This window comes from Cucurbita maxima, unplaced genomic scaffold (genome assembly GCF_002738345.1).
Source record: "Cucurbita maxima cultivar Rimu unplaced genomic scaffold, Cmax_1.0 Cma_Scf00032, whole genome shotgun sequence".
Lineage (NCBI taxonomy): Eukaryota > Viridiplantae > Streptophyta > Magnoliopsida > Cucurbitales > Cucurbitaceae > Cucurbita > Cucurbita maxima.
In genome coordinates, this window is record NW_019272048.1 from 2199366 (window position 1) to 2218985 (window position 19620).

Consider the following 19620-nt stretch of genomic DNA (forward strand, 5'->3'; position numbering starts at 1 on the left):
CCTCACTAACACACCGCCCAAAACCTGGCTCTGATACTATTTGTAACGGCCCAAGCCCACCGCTAGCAAATATTGTCCTCTTTAGACTTTCTTTTTCAGACTTTCCCTTAAAAATTTTAAAACGCGTTTATTAGAGAGAGGTTTCTACACCCCTTATAGAATGCTTCGTTCTCCTCTCCAACCAATCTCGAACCGATGTGGGATCTCACAATTGATAATCATTCCACTTGTTTATGATCCTTAAGAAAAGCCTTCAAAAAAAGAACAATAACAAATAAATAAAATAAAAAACCATTCCTAAACAAAGTTGATCTAGATCGATCGTTAAAAATTTCATCTTTGAACCAAAAACATGAGTTCGTAATAAAAACCCTTTGTTAGTTATGTCTTCCTCATAAGTTGTTGAACAAAATGATTAATATTAATGTTGGAGGTCCCACCTTCATCCATGGCTTCTTTTGCCAGTTCCCTCAACTTCCTCAAATTCTCTCTAATCTCATTACCATCTTCTTCCCCCATAACATCATTAACACACATCTCTATCTCCTCCCTTCCCCAAATTCCATCTCCCTCAATTCTCATCCTCTTCCCAATTCTCCACACATCCTCCACATACTTAGCGTTCGTCGGTTGGTCCGACCACAGCTCCATCGCCACCATCGGCACTCCCAAACACAACGCTTCGAGTGTCGAGTTCCACCCGCAGTGCGTAACGAAACATCCCACCGATTTATGAGCCAAAACTTGAACTTGCGGGCACCATTTCACTATCAATCCTTTCTCAGTTGTCTCCTCCATGAAACTTGGAGGAAGCTTATGAATCTCAGATTCTCTCACAACCCACAAGAAGAATTTGTTGCTCAGTTTTAGCCCCCATGCTAACTCCTCTATTTGCTCCTTTTTGACTTCCACCATACTTCCGAACGACACGTAAACTACTGAGCTATCGTCTTTTGAATCGAGCCAACTCTTGGTGGAATCCGTGTTTGATTCGAGTAAACTCAGTCCATAGTATCGGTCGTCTTGCAACGTTCCATCTAAATAGAAGGAGGGAAGCATTGGTCCAATGCTCTTGAATGGCAGCTGCCTTCTCATCCACTCACCTTCCTAGTAAATTCAAAAAAAAAAAAAAAAAAACAAATCCATAGTCATATCAATATGGTTGGATTTGTCCACGATCGAAATATGTCGAAACAAGTAATCTTAAGCACTTAGCTTTTCAATTCTCTTTTGTGGTTCTATTGGTGTGGAATGAGCATACATTTCATTAGTATTTATAGGAGAGAAAACACTAACTAGCTTCCTAAACTTTCTCCTCAAGTTAAGAACTATGAAGGGAGCGAGGACCCTGATTGAAGATCACTCTAAATGATCAACCTAACATGGCTCAACCGACTTAAACAACCTAAAAACTTGACCCGGTCGGAAGGAAGAAGGAAGTCGAACTTGTAGAGAAGTAGATAGGAGATGTAGCCTATAGACTCAAGCGATCAGCTCGGTAAAAACTCACCCCGTATTCAATGTGAGTCAGTTGACTTCAATTAAACTAGACCGACTCTGAGAAGAACATGCCCACAAGGGCACTGCCAGAAGAATTAAATTAGTAACGTGTTCTACTAAGTCTACTAACAAAAGTTACTATATAAATTAATAAATTGTTCTACTCGCTCAAGTTTATTAGCCCATTTACCTGCGATTCCAAAGAATCAAAAGTATTGATGAAGATCCAGTCATCATCGTTCAACCGCGAGTATTGATCGGCGACAAGGGAGAGGAGAAATGGGTATTTCGAAGGATCGAAAATGAACGATGGAAGGTCGTATGGCTGAAGAACAGGAAATCCATGATCCAAACAAACAGAGCTTTGTTGCAATGGAACATTTATCCATTCTTTGTGGACATTATAATAAATTGCATTAACACAAAAGGACTGAGTGAAGAACACAGCAGGAAGAACCCCAAGCTCTTTTACAACATCATGAATCCATGGCAGCATGGAGTCATACACGACGCAAGCAACTCGATCGCTGCCATTTTCATGCCGAGCAATGAGTTCTATGAGATGTAAACGTATGGAAGTTTGGATCCGTTCCCAAATGGCTTTGGGAGTCTCGGCGTCGGTACCGTCGTAGGGTAATACAGATACTTGTTGAAGGGTGACTGAAGCTGGTAGATCGATGGCGGCGACGTTGGTGAAGACGGCGAGGAACGTTACGGTGAGACCGCAATGAGCAAGGTGCTTGGAGAATTGGAGAAGTGGGTTTATGTGGCCTTGGGTTGGCGTTGGAACCACTACTACATGAACTCTTCTACCTTCCTTATCTTCATTTCCATGGCTTCCCATGAGTCTTATCTTGGATTCCAGTGTAACTCAAAGTTGAAATATAAAGCTGGCCTTGCTTTGGATTGTAAAGATAAGGTTTGGAATTATTGGTTGTTCCACTAACGAACATTATAGCTACAAATGCTCTTACGTTGGGTGATAATTCTCCGTCGAAACGGGTTGTTCCACTTGTGCACATGATTTGAAAGCTATTGCTTTTAATGGAACATCATTTCAAGGTGAGGTTGAAATCCACTTTATTGAATTTTGAACACATATGGACAAAACCTTAATGCTACTGGATAGGAACGAGTGATTGTACGTAATGGTATAAAATTATCCATTTTGAGCATATATGCTATAACGATAGGAACGAGTGATTGTACGTAATGGTATAAAATTATCCATTTTGAGCATATATGCTATTATAGCTTTACTTTTTCATCTTCGCTCTTCGTCCCATTCTTTCTCGCACTAGACTTGCTACTCACCATTTTTGCTACTCATTGTCTTCATCTTCTCATTATCTTCTTCTTCCCTTCTTCGCTACTCGTTTATAATATATAATATATGTCACGACCCATGCCTAGGATTCGAATCAAGTTTCAAAATCTGGATTCGGCATTCTCGTGCATTTCCTGCAACATGATCACGCTACCTACTCCTCGCTTTATATTAGTTCTAATTCGGCATTCTCATGCACCCCCTAATCGTGTCTTAAGTTCATTAGGACTAAGACTTAGAACGAGCTTGAACCTTCACTTTTTCGGGTCGTCGGATCAAGCCGGCCCAACGATTGGCCCGTTAAAAGAGTAAACCAACTTAACCTTGTGCAAGTCAGTCCAATTAAAAGACTAATAAATACACCTTTATTATTAACACCACGTCACATTACACAGTCCATTAATTACACCAAACCATCTTTACACCATCATCTCTAACACTACACAGTCACAGACACAGCGCGCGGCTTCAACTGTGAAACCCGCAACCAAACACAATTCTTTCCTTCTTTTTACACACTACTTTATATACAACAAATGTGGTTTCTTCTTTCTTTACACTAATGTATCCCATTTCTTCATATTTCACAGTCAATCAAATTAACCAAATCAACGTACCATGCTTCATGAACGTTAACTGATACACTGGCTGCCTCTACTAAAACTTCGGCAGCTTTCACCATCCTTTCTGTTAGCACTGCCCCTCCGACTTGCCGGAGAGCCATTTCTGCTAATCTTCTTCCGGTCCCTCCGCTTCCTCCGAGAACGACTCCTCTCGCTCCCAAGTAAATCGCACGCGACACCTTTTCAAACACGGCGTCCCCTGCCTGCAAGCATTTCCTTATCATCCGATTCACAACCACCCTCTGTGATTGAAGCACCTCTACCTCTGCATTGCCATCTCCTGTGAATTTAACTATTGTTTCGGTAATTTCTTCGCTTCCTGCATTTTCGTCTCGGTCTAACATGTTTGAAAGCTGTTGAGCGCAATTCGAAACTGCAGTTTCTATGTCTGTAGTTGTCATTGTTGAACTTCCATGGCTCAGGAGGATCTGCCGGCAAACAAGTATGCTGCAAAAACAAAAGGCAAATGTCATTAGAACAGGATGAAAAATTCCTGTTCTCGACCCTTTTCGATTCAAGTTACGGACCCCCACTCTACCTTGTTGTTATGACAATTAGTTTCTGAACTTCGGATTGAACGAATCTTATCCGACGAAGGTTAAGACTAAATGTTTCTGGTACTACTTCTTGTGTTACGCCAGCCACACCAGTAACTAACTTCAGAAGTCCGAGCCTGATAGCTATATCCAATTCTCGTCCACCACATTCGGGTTGTTCGTTATCTAATGAGAAACAAATAAACAGCCAAAAAGTGAAATCAGGTTCTAACTTGGGTATAATTGGGATCCTAAACAAAAAACGAATCAATGGATTCAGTTGTCAGCACCTGCATTTTCTCTGGCAGTATTATAAGTCTGTTGGCTTGAATTCCCCGGGTGAGCAATACTTCCACCGGTTCTTAGAGGGGTCGATGGAATATGGTTACAACCCTGCAATGATCCCTCAGAAACTACAGACGATGATAATACCAAGTTTTTGTGTTCTTCCCACTCCTGGTTTTTGCAATGCCATACAGATGAAAGCCATTGCATTGTTTTTGGCAGATTGGCATTGGCATCAGATGAGACCCCATATCGGTTAGCAAAAGCTTTTCTAAGATAATCAAAACCATGGGATCCGGTTAAAATAGGCTTCAAGATTTCTATACGAGCTTTGCTTATCTCTTGCTTGAGCACCTGCAATTGAAGTGCAATAGTTAACTTTTGTGGCTACAATTTGACTTAATGAAACGACTTCGACTTTAATATCAATCAAACGGGTATGGCTAAGATAAGGGTCTATTCATAATCCTTATTCAAATTGCTTGTTTGACTGATTAAGAGAGTTTGGATGGGAGAAGAGGTTTGATGACGAAATGAAGGTATAAAGTTGATTTCTTATGACCCTCCCAATAAATAATTTTTTTGCTATACGAGAAGAAAGAGATTATGTATCAAATAAAAAACATTTTAATCTCTCCAATCGAAAGAGCTAAGGGAGAAGAAATTAAAAACCACGGAACGAACCTGAACCTGCTCCAGGACAAATTGCAGACCTCTAATCAAGGCAATCTCGCTTGGATTCTTCGACTTATCTTCAGTATGACGACATATCTCAGTTAACTCTTGAAATAAACTCTCGTAACTAGCCTTCAGCTGACTCTCTTTTGAAGGAGAGGAGAGCTTCTGCAATGTGACTAATGAAAACTCCAAAATCCTCCCAAGGTAGCCCAAATCCATGTTCCCTGACTTGAGTATCTTCCAAAGGACAGAAAATGAAAAGAAAAATATAAATCTATACATGTATATATATTTATACATGTTCCCTGACATGGCTATCTCATGTATATATATAAATGTATACATGTATACATATTTATATGTATATATATAAAGATTTTAAAGATAAAAATTTCAGCAGTATCCAAGCATGAGTATGATGATTAATACCTGAGAAAGAAAGTCTATGTCAAAGGCTTCAGTAATCTGCTGCTTCCAGCTCTCTGGAGCCATATTGCAAAGTTCATCCTGGACCTCTCTCACAAGCTGAATCACCCGATCGTAGTTGGGCTCTCCTTGTTTCAAGGATTCCATGATGCCGTCCCAGAAGGCCTTCTGCATTGTTTCTCTCAACTTTACCTGAAAAGGACGAACGGAGAAGGTGAACACGTTTTAAGAGAAAAATAACAGGTTGAGTGTATGAGATAAGGCCCTTAGAGAAGATTTGCATTTCTTAAATATAACCAGATAAAGACGTTAAAAAATGATTTCTAAAGATCACAAAAATCAGAAAAAACATGTGAACCTGGATACTGTTTCGATCTTCTTCAATCATGTCCAAACTGTCAGAAAATGGATGTTGCTGGTGGAGAAACTCATTTAATAAAAGTTCATTTTCAGTGGTCAAGTCTCCAACAGACCTTAACTGACCTTCAGGAATGCTTCTACTAGATTCAGATAATTCATTTGGTTTAGCCATCATTTGATCTTCCCTGAACAAAGAACGGACTACATGAGCTGGCCTCTTGACATACTTGTCCTCATTGCTCCCGACATCTGATCTTGAAACGGAAGGACCGTCTGAGTTGGATATAGGTGAAGATATAAACTGTGTAACTGGTGAACTCAGAGGGTTTCCATTTTCTTTAGACTGAAAGTACTTAAATCGTGTTTCAGATAAAGCTTTTTCCATACGCTCAATCCCAGCATCTCCATTAAGGTTCTGAACCTTTTCTCGTAAAAGTTTCTGATCATCAGAGACCTGTTTGACAAATACCCGTTAAAATATACAATTCCTAGATGTGCAGTCAAAACTACAATTACCTGCAGTTTAACAATGTTAGAATATACAAATCCTTGTCAATTTTTAAATGTAAACTTCCAATAAACAAGACAGGCTTAACCTGCTTCTGGATGGCTTTCATATCATGCGTAAGAGAATTATCTCCTCCATCTGATAACTTGCAAGTTTGGAGCATAGACAATTCGAGATGGCAAGCAGCTCTCACCAAATCCTCTTCTAATGCTCGTGCATCCTTCACCTTCCACACTACGAAGCAGTTCAGGTAAGAACACCATGCTTTATCGAATGCAGCAAGCTGAGATCTGAAGGACCACTGTTTTGGTGAAGATTCTGATTCATCATCTGAACTCTGAATTGGCCCTTCCAAAATAATCTTTATCAATAGTTCAAACTCATTGACAAACTCTTTTGCAGTCTTGGCCAGAGAAATCTCACGTTCTCCCTGACTACTAAGAACAGCATCAGGATGACCCAGTATCATATAAGCACAAAGGACCACTCTAACTGGATATCTGGATGGTTTAGAAATACTTTTAGGCACCTCCCTAATAACAACTTTACTTGTATTTCTGCTCCTTGAAGAAGAACTTGGACTAGACCTCCTTTTAGGAGAAGCAACTCGCATGAGGAGGTGATCAATATTTTCAAAATTAGATGGATAACTTGTAGCAGCAACAGCCTTAGCAACTTTCAAGCGGCTTTCAAGCCGATCAAGTAATGCTTTAACAGTTTGGAGAGTAGAACTTGATTCAATCAGAACAGCAAACTGCTCAAAAGGCATTGACTTGACAGATTTTCCATTAATTTTTAAGGAATTGTATGCTTCAGTCAATGTTAAAGTAGTCCTCCTCAATTTAAGAAATCTCCTCCAGCACCTAAAGGAGAAAAATACAGTTTCATTTCAAGGGAATATATTTCTTAATTCATCAATAGAACCATATTTAAAGGCATATGCAGTATGATTATTAGTCTCTATTAAGGATGGAAAAAGAAATGTTCCACTCTCTGATTCAGCAGGCAAAACTAAGAGACATGATGCTGATTTAACCTCAGATTAAGACTAGCAAGAACTATACCCAAATCTCCAATCCCCAAGCAAAGGGGCAAAGAACAATAGTAATGATACTAAATAAGAAGTATTGAAGGTAACATATATCAACCTGTAAAAGAAAGAATGTAGAAGCAGATAATATTTTATCGTATCAAGTTTATATAGAACCCAAACCATAAAGTAATCAAATTATACAAGGGTTCTATCTTTAGAAGCAGAGACGGGGAAGCATGGTCAATCATCCTCAAAGAAATTTAAATTTAGCATGAAGACATAAAGTTTATCTTACAGCATAAATAGAAATATGAAAGCGAAGTAACAGTAGGAAAACATTTCGAATAATTAATTCATACTTGAATCTTGAAAGCAGGGAAGAGCTAAAATACCTTGCTAATTTTCGGGATAGGATGTCAGCCTGTTTGTGCATCCTAATTCTAGTCACTCGAGTAGCTATATTTGGCCTTACTCTCTGCCTCAAGAATTCTGCTCTCTTTCTCTTTGCCTAATGATCCACCAAACATCACAAGGATGAGAATGATACTTGACAAACCCAAGAAATGTGATCAGAACTAAATCAGTAGGAAAAAGCAAAATCCACTGTGACTACTATTTTATTTCCAAATGAAATCTCATGATCTACCAAAACATAGAAAGAATGAGAATGATACACATAAATCCAAGGCATGCGACTGGCTATTGTAATTCCAATTGAAATAAACATGCATACCCTTTGCATTCGATCTTCCAACTTATCCCTCATTTCCCTCCTCTCAAGCTCACGCTGTTGAGATACAGACTTAGCCACACGTCGAGCCTGCAACACTCGAGCTCGTGCCCTTTTTATCTCTGCTTCCAACAAACTCAGCCGTTTTTTCTCAGCAGCTGCACGTTTCTGAGAAATTGCAGCACGCACTCGCTCCTTGTACTTATTTTCCCAAGCCATCTTTCTTACCAATGACATAGATGACCTTTCCATCAGTGAGGCCCTTCGTTGCCTGTAAGCCTTCAGCATAAGCATTCTATTGGCCTCAGCTTGTTGCGCCCGAGTTGCAACTTCTTTCCCAAGCTTCTCACGCTCTTTCTCTTTACGTATCTCCACAACAGTTTTAGCAACTTGTCGTACCTCATCCAACAAAGAAAGACGCTTCTGAGAATGAGCCAATATACTCAACCTGTCATATTAAAGATCACCAACTTAGTTTGAAAAGCTTACAGTGTATGATGCATCAGCATTATCACTCTCCAAGAAATAATATTATGGAGACCACAATTAAAACCATGGAAGTTGTCATCAATGGATAAATAAATATCACAAAGATTCCCAGGATTAACACAGAAAAAGAATCTTTCAATTATCGCAAATTATAACCTCATCCCTATTTAAATCAGTCCAAATAATCTGAACTTGAATTCAGAAGAAGAGCCACAGAAAGGTATGGAGTAAGAATGATAAATAGATCAAAATAGAGGATTCAAACACCACAAATGTAATAGCAAAAAAAAACTAATACTACTAGAAAAGACGCAATGCCAGCCAAGCCTTCTCTAAGATAGAGAAATCTCATTCAGCAACATAGTAGTTGCAGCAGTCCCTATCCAAAAGTCTGAGCTTGCCTTGGATGTATAATAATATGTGAGAATAGTTGGCGTATAGCCTAAGTTATACGGCTTTCATATGATGATCTCAGATATACGGATTGCCAATGACTTTTCCATTAAGCACAAGTACTAATAAAATTCTGAGAAAATATTTATTAGTTCACCTCTTCTGCTCTGCAGCCAGGAGTTTTGCTTCAAGCCGCTGTCCAAGGTTTCCCTCCTGAGAAGAAAAATGTGATGGATTTTTCGGCTTCGGTCGAGCCTTGCTGGACAACTTCTCATAGTGTTGCTGCACTCAATAAATAAAGAAGAATTGCAGTTGGTCTAAAGTTTCCCACCAAAAGTACAAAGCACCCTGCCTCTTGTATCGCCGGAAAAAGGAAAAGGGAAGAAAAGGAATCGGTATAATAAATTGAGTAAAGAAGAAAAGTATTGAAAATCAAACGTATAGTGGAAATAAGACTGACAATAAAAAAATATGATTAGCGAAAACAAAACAAACATAATTGCTGTGCATTCTTTCTTCTGCTATACCGTTGTCAAATGCCCTCCAGCCAGCAGTTTCGAGGGAAACGAAGCAGATTAATCAACAACAAGAAAATTTCCTTCTAAACGCACAAGAACAAAAAAAACATAACTGAAGAAAAAAGGAAAAGCGGAAGTCAGAAGAAAGCTTATTTGAGAGAAAGGAACCGACCAAACCACCCCAAAAAGGTGAAGGAACCAACCATTCCTACCGACCGTCCAAAACCAAAGAATGAAGAAAAAAAGTACCACTAAAACTCCAGATATGGGGAGAAGAAATTAGGAAACAAAATAGGGGCAATTGATGAGAAAAGAATTAGCAAGAATCATTGGGAACTCCGATCATAGGACTGCAGGAGAGTCATGAAGTCTTCTAAGATAATATTTCAAAACTAAATTACACAACAGATTAAGAGGAAAAACGGATAAAAGTTGAAATCGAAAAAAAAAAAACACCCAAATTAAACATGAAAGCGAACTGTTCAAGATACCAAAAAAAAAAGGTAAAATATACCATTGAAAGTCACTCTTATTAAGTTAACGTAAAAAGAAAACAAAATCCTTGATTAGTGCGACGTTAAAGAACAGAAGTCCCAACCACTCAATATCAATCGGCAAGATGAAACGGAAGAAACACTTGAATTTAGAATTCAGGCAATAAACAACAAACTAAAAAATCCAGCACGTCCAGTACGCAAAAACCAAAGGAAAAGAAAGAAACAAGAAAGAACAATTTGAAAGAGTAGGAATAGATTAAGGACCTGACGACGAAGATCAGCATGACGAAGCTTAGCCTCAATTTCCTCCACAGTACTGGGAGACTTACACTCCACAAGAAGTCTCTGACGAAGCCGCTTCGGAATTCTCGGTGGTGAAGAAGAAGAAGAAGAAGAAGAAGAAGAAGAAGAAGAAGAAGAGGAAGAAGAAGAAGAGAAAGGAAGGAGACCATCACCGGACGAAAGGTCCACCAATATCCCCATCCCGCCTCTCTCCGTCTGAAAAGGCGTATCAACTCCTGCTTCCATGAACAGCGACGATGATAAGAATCAGAAGAATCAGGAAGGCGGCGTCGGCGGCGGCGGAGAGGAGGGCGATCAGAATTAGGAGAGGATGAGAATTTTGCAGGAGTATGAAGGAAAAAAGAGGAGAAGAAAAAATGGGGAAGCGGAATTGGGATTGCGAATCAGGAAAGCGTGTGTTTTTTATTTATATATTTTTTATTTTATTTTATTTTTTTTTAAATTTAGTTTTATATATACGAATAAAGAGTCGTCTTTGTTGAGGAGTGTCAACTTTTCCAACCTGGGCCTTCCATTTCACGCCACGTCACCCCCTGACCCCAACGGTAATCTTTTTTATATTCTCTTGACCCAAACCCATTTGTATCAATTTTGACTTTCTCATGTCTTCCTTCCACCCGTAATACACCTCAAAGTCATCGTTAGTAGATATTGTTAGTCCTTGCAATATTCATTTGACCCGTTACATATCACCGTCAGTCTCTATTAGAGAGAGGTTTCCACATCCTTTACAAGAAATGTTTCGTTCTCCTCTCCATCTGATGTAGGATCTCACAATCCACCTTCCTTAGGGGCTCAACATTCTCATTAACACACCGCTTAGATATTGTCTAATTTAACTCGTTACGTATCATTGTTCGCCTCACAGTTTAAATACACGTCCGTTAGAGAGAGGTTTGCATACCATTATAAAAATTGTTTCGTTCTCCTCTTCAACCGATATAGAATCTCACAACCTTATTTTTTAAGTTTCAAAACTTTTTATTGGATGTTAGAGACATCTATTTAATCTGTGGAGGTGGGTCCGGGTTCCCATACATGGAGTCAAACAGGCTCCAAACGAGGTAAGAAATCTCCTTACAAAACAAAGAATATGGGAGAAAGTCAAGAGAGATTACCTCAACATCGCAAATATTATATTCCCATTTTTATCCGATATAACATTTTATTATTATAAAATATTATTGTAATTATGATGATATTTTTATTTGTTAATATATTTTTAAAAATAATTTATGAGTAAATATATATTTTAAAATTAACATTCATAAAATTTTCAATCTAACTCAATGTAAAACGGTATGGATTGAATTGGATAGAGTAGATCGAGTTTTTTGAACGATCTTAAAAAAATTATTAATTCGAGAATACGAACAATACAATACAAATACGCTCCTTTTGATTCTTCAAGAATTTATTTAATTTAAAATTTTTAATAAGTTATAAATAATTTTATAATTAAGAAATGAATATATTTTATTTAAATTAAAAAAAAATCACGCACAAAAATGATTATGAACTTAAAAGAACAAACATCCATTTTCAAAAGCCTTCTTTCACTCACTTCCCATGTGCTATCATTCTTGTCAATCCTCCCAATTTCCTTTTGATTTCCTTAAATTTCGCTTCATATATAAAGTTTCATAGTTTTATATTGCATCAAAAGTCAACAATATGACATATCGGCCCATGATTAGTTTAGCTATTCGATCGAGCGGGATCACCTACGTTAGCCCATGCTTCGAATGGCTTTCATAAGCCTTTGGGTAGATCTCAGGATGAGTTTTACTCAGATTTATGTCCTAAAATCTCATAACTAATAACAATTTTAGTTATTTATTTTATTAAAAATTCAAGGTTTTTAATGTAATCTTGAACCGAGGAATATGTTTCAATAATAATCTAAAGGGTCTATAGCACTATCGATACATATCCTCCTTGTTCTTTTTCTAAGATTGGCCTAAAGAACCGCACTTTCTTTTCCGGCAAGAAGCCTTTAGGTTGTACGCCAGCCATACCTTGAACTGTGATGGCCACAATGCTTAGAAAGAAAAAGGCCGATTCCTAAGACGCCCTTGTTTGAATATTGAAACTATATCCACCGTAGATTATGCATTTACTACATGAACTCCCTTAAATTGAAAGAGGAATTGCAACCTCCCGAATAATAAGAGTGAAAGAACCCGATCGGGAATTCTGAATAGTATGAAAGGGGCGAAGCCTTAAGTGTTGGTTTTGGGACTTGAACAATAGTATCTCCCGTTCACTTGTTCATTAGAGAATCATCGATACATAAGGTAAAGATATAATTATAAGGGTAAAATAGACTTTTGAATAGTTATAATTATGAACCATTCGTGAGCCCCGTACGAGTCTTTAACCTTATGCACGAGTCAGTAAATTAAATACTTTCGTTGTGTGAGACTGTCATTGTATTTAATAATTCGACTTCTGAAATACAACCGAGTTTGTATTAATTCATGTCATGACTCTTTTTTTTTTTTTTTTCTTTTTACAACTCAGCAAAATAAAGTTTTTTTTCATATGTTCGAGATGAACATCATTTTCATACACATTGTTCTGCGTACATTACTTTTTACACACCAAATCCATCCGGCTCTATTAATTTTGTACTCTTTAAGCTTGTCATATACTCATCAATTTCATAAATAAACACCATAGATTTCAAACACACACGCTTGGGATTTATGCATTAAAGTCTTGTAATTAATTATTTAGTTTTTAACAATAATTTTTATTATTTTATTTGTAATTTAACTGTTATTCATAGTATGAAAATCAAAGGTATTAATGTAATCTTGAGCAATATGGGGTTGACATATAAGAGAATCGTGTTCAAGTAATAACCTAAAGAGTCTATAGTATATGGACAAGGTTGTGTGCCTTATCCTAGTAACATTATTGATACGACCCACTTTGTAATCGTTACAAATGATTTTATCCAAATCGTTCATGTGGAGACATGTAAGTGAGGGTATCCTATACAATGAGTTTGTATATGATGAACCAAGAAATATTTAATCTCTCTTTATAAATCCGTTAAGTGAGAAGATTAATATTTCACATGATGATCCGACTCGATCTTAATCCTGAGTGAGTTATGAACTTCTGCCTGTGAGTGCTTGTCCTTTAATTTACATAGGTGAGAATGACTCTTTTAGTCGATTCAATATGCCTACCATTTTGGAGACTTTTACCAAATACAAAGTTGGGACCATAATATCATGAGATGAAATTCACTTCTTTCCTTATAAGGAAAGTAGATGAGTTGTTAAGTTAAGTACTAATTTCAGGACTTGAATAATGGACCCTACCCTCTAATTGGCCCGAGAGGGACTTGGTTTATGATTGGATCATAAACAAATTGTTCATTATAGAATAAGTGGTACTTAAGATGAAAGATATAATTACAGGGGTAAAATAGACTTTTGATCTAGCTATAATTACGAATAACTCGTGAAGGATCGATTTGCTTGTAATGATTGTATCAATGGACATAACTTGTCCTACAGTGCATAAGAGTGCAACTCTAAATCTAAAGTGGAGTGATTTATAGTTAATGAATAGAGATGGATTAATTAAATAGTTTAATTAATTAACTTTGTATCATTGGAGCTTATAATCGATAGGTCCATAAGCTTTCCTTGCTAGCTCATAGTCGTTCAATTTATTTGAAAGAAAATTTGAAGGGTTCAAATTGATATTTAATATATTAGATATATTAAATATCGAGAAAATAAATTTTATTTGAAATGTCAAATTAATATTTAATGTATTAAATATATTAAATAAATAAAGAAAATATATTTAATTGAAATGTTCAAATTAATATTTAATATATTAAATAGGTTAAATATGAATGAAAAAAAGTATATTTATGGGAAGGATTCAAATTAATATTTTATATATTAGATATATTAAATGGAAAATAAATAAAAAAATATATTTATTGTATTTGATATTATTAAATATTAAATCAATTAATATATTTCATCCACAAATTTGAATGAGATTTAAATTAGTTAAATATATATTATGATATCTTATAATATCTTATAAAGGGTAAAGAGGCCTAAGTACAAAATCGAGGGAGAACGGGTCAAACACAGACCAAGACTCGAAGTCTTTGAGCCCACTAACCAAGAGTTTTCAAAACCCGAGTATTTTTTTTTTTCTGACCCGATGAAAAAAATGGGATCACTTCTTATGAGTTTTGAAGTCTTCTGATCTTCATAAAATCTGTGATTCTAAGAATTTTAGAGAATCTCGAGTCTTCAAGAGCTTTAAAGAGCTTTACGATCTTTTGTTTATAGAGCTTTTCATGATACACCGTGGCCTTAGAGTTTAATAACTTCTCCATGATTTTGAGCATAACCATTTTGAATTTATTATCGATTTAGAAATAAAGACATGACAATTTATGATTGGTCAAACATTTTCATTCAATCATACATTACATATTGAATAGAAGCAACATGAAAATGGCATTGTCAAAGGGAATAGGGAAGAGTCAACGCATTCATTATTCTAATCCCAAATTTGTGTTGTTCACATTGGTGGGGAGTAGAACAAAACACCATTTATAAGGGTATGGAAACCTTCCCCTAGCAAACGCATTTTAAAGCCTTGAGGGGAAGTCCGAAGAGGTCAATATCTGCTAGCGGTGGGCTTGGGTCGTTACAAATGGTATCAGAGCCAGACACGGGACGATTGCCAGCTTTCTCACTGTTCTCCGAAGGGGGGTAGACACAAGGCGGTGTGTGAGTAAGGACGCTAGGACCTGAAGGAGGGTGGATTTGGGGGCGGTCCCACATCGATTGGAGGAAGGAAAAAGTACCAGCGAGAACACTGGGCCCGATTGTGATGTCCCACATTGGTTGAGGAGGAGAACTGAAAACCTTCTCCTAGCCAGACAATTTTTAAAGCTTCGAGGGAAAGTCTAAAACGAATTCGTTACAAAATTAATCTCTTAATTTCATATGTTTGATTGTCCATTAGCCCTTAATTATCACATTTTGGGTATCTTTCTTTCTGATTTGATGTTTTCCTAATTTTTTGATGCACATCTTTCTCTAATTTACTTTTTGCTCGTGGCTACAAATGTTAGATATTAATATTATCATTATTTTAATCATAATGATCATATTCAATTGCAACATCAATTATCAATATTGTAATGCTAAAGGAAACTCCTAAGTTAGGATAAAAAGTTATAATTAAACTGATGTTTATGAAAAAACACGAGGCTTACGAGAATTAAGAGTATTCATATGACCTGAAAGTCCGACTTACCTAGACTATCCAATCGAAATCACAAAGGTTGAGTTAGGTTGAATTTTTGGAAAATAAAAAATTTGGGTCGGTTCGTAGATTGATTTCTTTATTGAGTCAACTTAATCAACTCGAAAATAGGGTTACAATCTAATCCAATCCAATCGAGTGGCCTACTTCAAAATTATTATGAAGATAAATAATATTTGATGTTTGTAATCAATATTAGTCATAAGTTGTAACTTGTGAATGTCTCGTATTTGAGTTTTATAGAATTTTAATTTGGATTTTCTTAAATAATTTAAAGAAAAAAACCGACAGTCAAAATCAACCTAGATTGGGTTGTAAACTTTATTTTGGTTGCTCGGATCACTTATTCAACCAACTTGAAATTTCAAATTAGTCCAAAAGAATTCTCCAACTCAACCGGTATACACCTTTTAAGAAGAATCTGTCGTTAAGTCACACTTAATTAATGATTTTAAATATGTTGGATGAAAGTCCAATTGGTATAAGGCCTTTTGAGAAGTGGAAGCTCAAACCAAAGACATGAGAGTTTATGCTCAATGTGTATCATTATGGAGAGTCGTGTTCATCTAACACAGTATCAGAGTCATGCCCTAAAACTTAGTCATGTCAATAGAATGCTCAAATGTCGAACAAATGACTCCAAAAAGAAAAAAGAGTCAAGACTCAATTAAGGAGAGACGTATTCGAGGGAATGTATTGGATGAAAGTCTCATTTGTCTGAGGCCTTTTGGGGAAGGAGAAACTCAAAGTAAAGACATGAGAGTTTATGTTCAAAGTGTTCAAAGTGGACAATATCGGAGAGTCGTGTTCATCTAACAAAATAAGTCTCGGAACGTGATGAATACAATTTAACTCTAAAATATTTTTACTTTTTACCCTATAAAAAAATTTAATTGTTACTAATTATCATAAAATAGGTAAATCTAATTATTACATAAGACTTTTTTTTTTTTAATTTTTTTATTATTTTTTAAAGTTTTATCAATAAAAAAAGAAACAAGTGGTAGGTATTGAGTTTAGATATTGGTGGGCCCCTTCATCTGAAAAAGTGGAGTATGGGTGGACCCCATGGAATGTAGAAACTTAGGAGGGGCAATTAAGTCTTTTCATCCGAGAACTTTCCAACGCCTACTTGGACGACGTCGCTTCATGCCTCGCTGTCGTATCTTTACACAAACCAATTCACGCCATTCGAAACAGTATTTGTCTTTATTTACAATCCGACGCAATACGTAACATCAACGTCACTCGCGCGACTAAAAGTTTGAATTTACTCGCTTTCTTGAACCGTCGTTTTCGGATTTGTACACGCGTCAGATTGTCTGTGGTTATTCAGAAATTGGGGCTTCAATTGTGTTGGAGTGGAGCGTGGTTTTTTTGTCTTTGCATTCTGACTGACTGCCACGTGTACTTTCCACGTCAGCTTTTCGGATAAATTCAAAAGAATTCCCACAAAAATTGAATAATGTGTGGATGATAATAATTAATTCTGTTTTTTTTTTAATATTATAAGTAAAATTTTAAAAAAATTAATTTATTCTCTTTGTTGTATTTTTATCCTAAACAAATAGCTGATCAGAGGATCAATGATATTAAAAAATGTAAAATATAATTATAGAGATAAAACAAACTTTTGACTTAACTGTAATTATTAACAACTTTACAAACAACTCGTGAAAAAACCATTAGTTTAGTATAATTATATTAATGGACACAACTTGTCATACACTCTATAAGAGTGCAACTATAGGTCTACTGTGAAATAACATATAGTTAATTAATAAAAATTAATTAATTAAATAGTTTTTTTTGTATCATTAGAGCTTATAACCAATAGGTCCATAAAATCTCTTAATTTAATAACACTAAAAGAGTTAATTTAATAGAAAGACCCACATCAGCTAATTTAGTAAATGATCATGAGTTTATAATCAAGGAATACTATCTTCAATGGGACGAGATCTTTTGGGAAAACCCAAAGCAAAGTCATGAGAGGTTGAACTCAAAGTGGACAAATATCATACCATTGTGGAGAGTCGTGTTCATCTAACATAGTACCAGAGCCATGCCCTAAACTTAGTCATGCAAATAGATTGGTAAATCTTCAAATATGGAACAAAAGACTCTAAAAGAGAAGGAGTCAAGCCTCCTCGAAGGCATAGTCAATATGCCAAAAATAGCTAGTCGAATCCTATCTTAGCTCTCTTGTCCATGCTTTATTATGAGTTTGTAGCCTAACAAAACTCTTCAAGAGTACTAAGTTCACTTACTAAGTAAGTTTTAGTATCTAGATACCGTAAATCTCAAACATGCAAATCATACTACTGATCATGCGCATTCTAGCTATATAAGACAAACATGCTTGTAAGTTGATAAATCCTAGCGATTCCTATAAGTATCTATTTCACGATAAGAAGACTTTTCCAACTTAGTCGGTGGCAGCAAGCAACTTACCTAATTAAACATCGACGGTCCCTTTTGCTATTTGCCATGTGAAAGCCCACCTAACTTGCCTTTGTTTCGATGTTTATCCCAAACCCGTTTGTGGGTTGAGTTAGTCTATTTTATACATTTTTTAGATTCAATCTAATTACTTGAGCGGTAAGTATTTTTCAATACAAACAACAATTCTTAAATAATGAGTCAGAATCTAACACAACCAATGAGTTGATTCGAATTATTTAGGTCATTTGTTCAAATAAAATAAATCTGCCTAAAGTAAAAATGTTAGTTAGTAGGGTTTTACCTATTTTCAAATATTTAATTAAGATTTACCAATTCAATTTGATTTTGAAAATTTTCTTTTTAAACCGTTAAAAATTATTATAAAGAATGAGGGAGAATAAATAATAAATCAGTAATTATGAAGTAAATAAATAATTGTATCATAAGCAAAAATGTACATTTTAAAATTAACAATAAATTTGAGCTGATTCGGTTCAACTCTGTAACGTATTGTTAATAAAAAAAAAAAAAAAAAAAATCGACCAGTCGTCGTCGGAGTTTGGCAAGACTCGGGAGAAGCGTAGTGTCACAATCACACTTTTGATGGCAGCGGACTTGCGATTGTGCGACACTCACTTCCCAGCAACAAGTGAGTTAAGCCAATTTGTTTTTGTGTCATCTACGGCCAAGCGATGTATGCTCGAGCCTCTAGCCCCGGTTCAAGGAAAAAGTTTTAGAAAACGGGGGCAGAAAGAGATTTCGAAAGAGAGGTTTTGAAAGCAAGATTTGAGAAATTGAAATTAGTGATATATGCAAGCAAAAAGGCAACAACAACCGCTCACAATATATAACTTTTGGTAGGGAGAAGTTAACAACTAGTCATACCCCTATAGTACATGTTGAGACATTTCATGTTTGGCAGGCGTAGACATGATTTTGCCGAAACGTCATACTCCCTTATAAATACAAAAGTAAAGCATTACAACATAGAAAATCATAAAAGGTTTGGCTTGGCATAGGCATGTGACCATGGGCAACACGCCCTGGACAGCATGACCGTGACATCCTCTCCCACCTAATTGGTTAACGTTGCTGTCAGTCGACTATTTTCAAACCTGATGATGTGGGTTGCGGCGGAGTTTAGATCTTCGGCACGTTCCCAACTTGTTTCTTCTGTAGGGAGGTTCGTCCCTTTGACAAGGAATTCGCGAATCCTCTATACAGGTCTTCCTACCTTCATAACCCAGTCGACCAGGATTGCTTGATTTGGCGGTTGCATTTCGCGGATTGTCGTTTGGTTCGGGGTGACGGCTTCAGGTTACTCACATAAATTATTGGGTAGATTTTCATCCATGTGGGTAACGCAACTCAAGAAGTAACCCCAATCTTTTTTAGAACTTCAACCGGGCTTTCATATTTTCGAACAAATCTTTGGTCCTTTCGACTACGAAATCTAATCGGTTCTAATCTCAGCTTAATGAGGACTTTGTCTCCTACTCGAAACTGGAGGGGGCGACGCTTCTTGTCCGCCCACTTTTTCATGTGTTTGGAAGCTTTTTCCAAATATGCTCGGGCTATATCTGTTGTATGCTTCCATTCGCTAGTGAAGTTTTGAGTTTGAGGGTTCTTTCGTGCAAAATGATATTA

At 36.4% G+C, this 19620-nt stretch overlaps 2 protein-coding genes and 1 long non-coding RNA gene across 3 annotated transcripts; all 3 read right to left on the bottom strand.

Annotated features, from left to right (window-relative positions):
* Positions 1 to 298: 298 nt before the first annotated feature.
* On the bottom strand, positions 299 to 2409 carry LOC111467045 (UDP-glycosyltransferase 74E2-like). The gene is made up of 2 exons (XM_023111825.1): positions 1691 to 2409; positions 299 to 1107 (listed from the first exon to the last, which is right to left on the bottom strand). The coding sequence occupies exons 1-2, from the start codon at positions 2342 to 2344 to the stop codon at positions 382 to 384; spliced, it is 1380 nt and encodes a 459-aa protein (XP_022967593.1). The 5' UTR covers positions 2345 to 2409; the 3' UTR covers positions 299 to 381.
* A 760-nt stretch (positions 2410 to 3169) lies between these two features.
* On the bottom strand, positions 3170 to 10601 carry LOC111467028. Its single transcript, XM_023111796.1, has 11 exons — positions 10168 to 10601; positions 9046 to 9170; positions 8010 to 8454; positions 7669 to 7784; positions 6332 to 7106; positions 5734 to 6189; positions 5379 to 5567; positions 4956 to 5186; positions 4277 to 4625; positions 3989 to 4172; positions 3170 to 3897 (listed from the first exon to the last, which is right to left on the bottom strand). Exons 1-11 carry the CDS (start codon positions 10429 to 10431, stop codon positions 3405 to 3407), a joined length of 3627 nt encoding a protein of 1208 aa, XP_022967564.1. The 5' UTR covers positions 10432 to 10601; the 3' UTR covers positions 3170 to 3404.
* LOC111467077 lies at positions 9174 to 10144 on the bottom strand. The gene is made up of 4 exons (XR_002714483.1): positions 9921 to 10144; positions 9610 to 9756; positions 9416 to 9518; positions 9174 to 9242 (listed from the first exon to the last, which is right to left on the bottom strand). It is a non-coding gene; the product is annotated as an uncharacterized LOC111467077 (long non-coding RNA).
* Positions 10602 to 19620: the final 9019 nt, after the last annotated feature.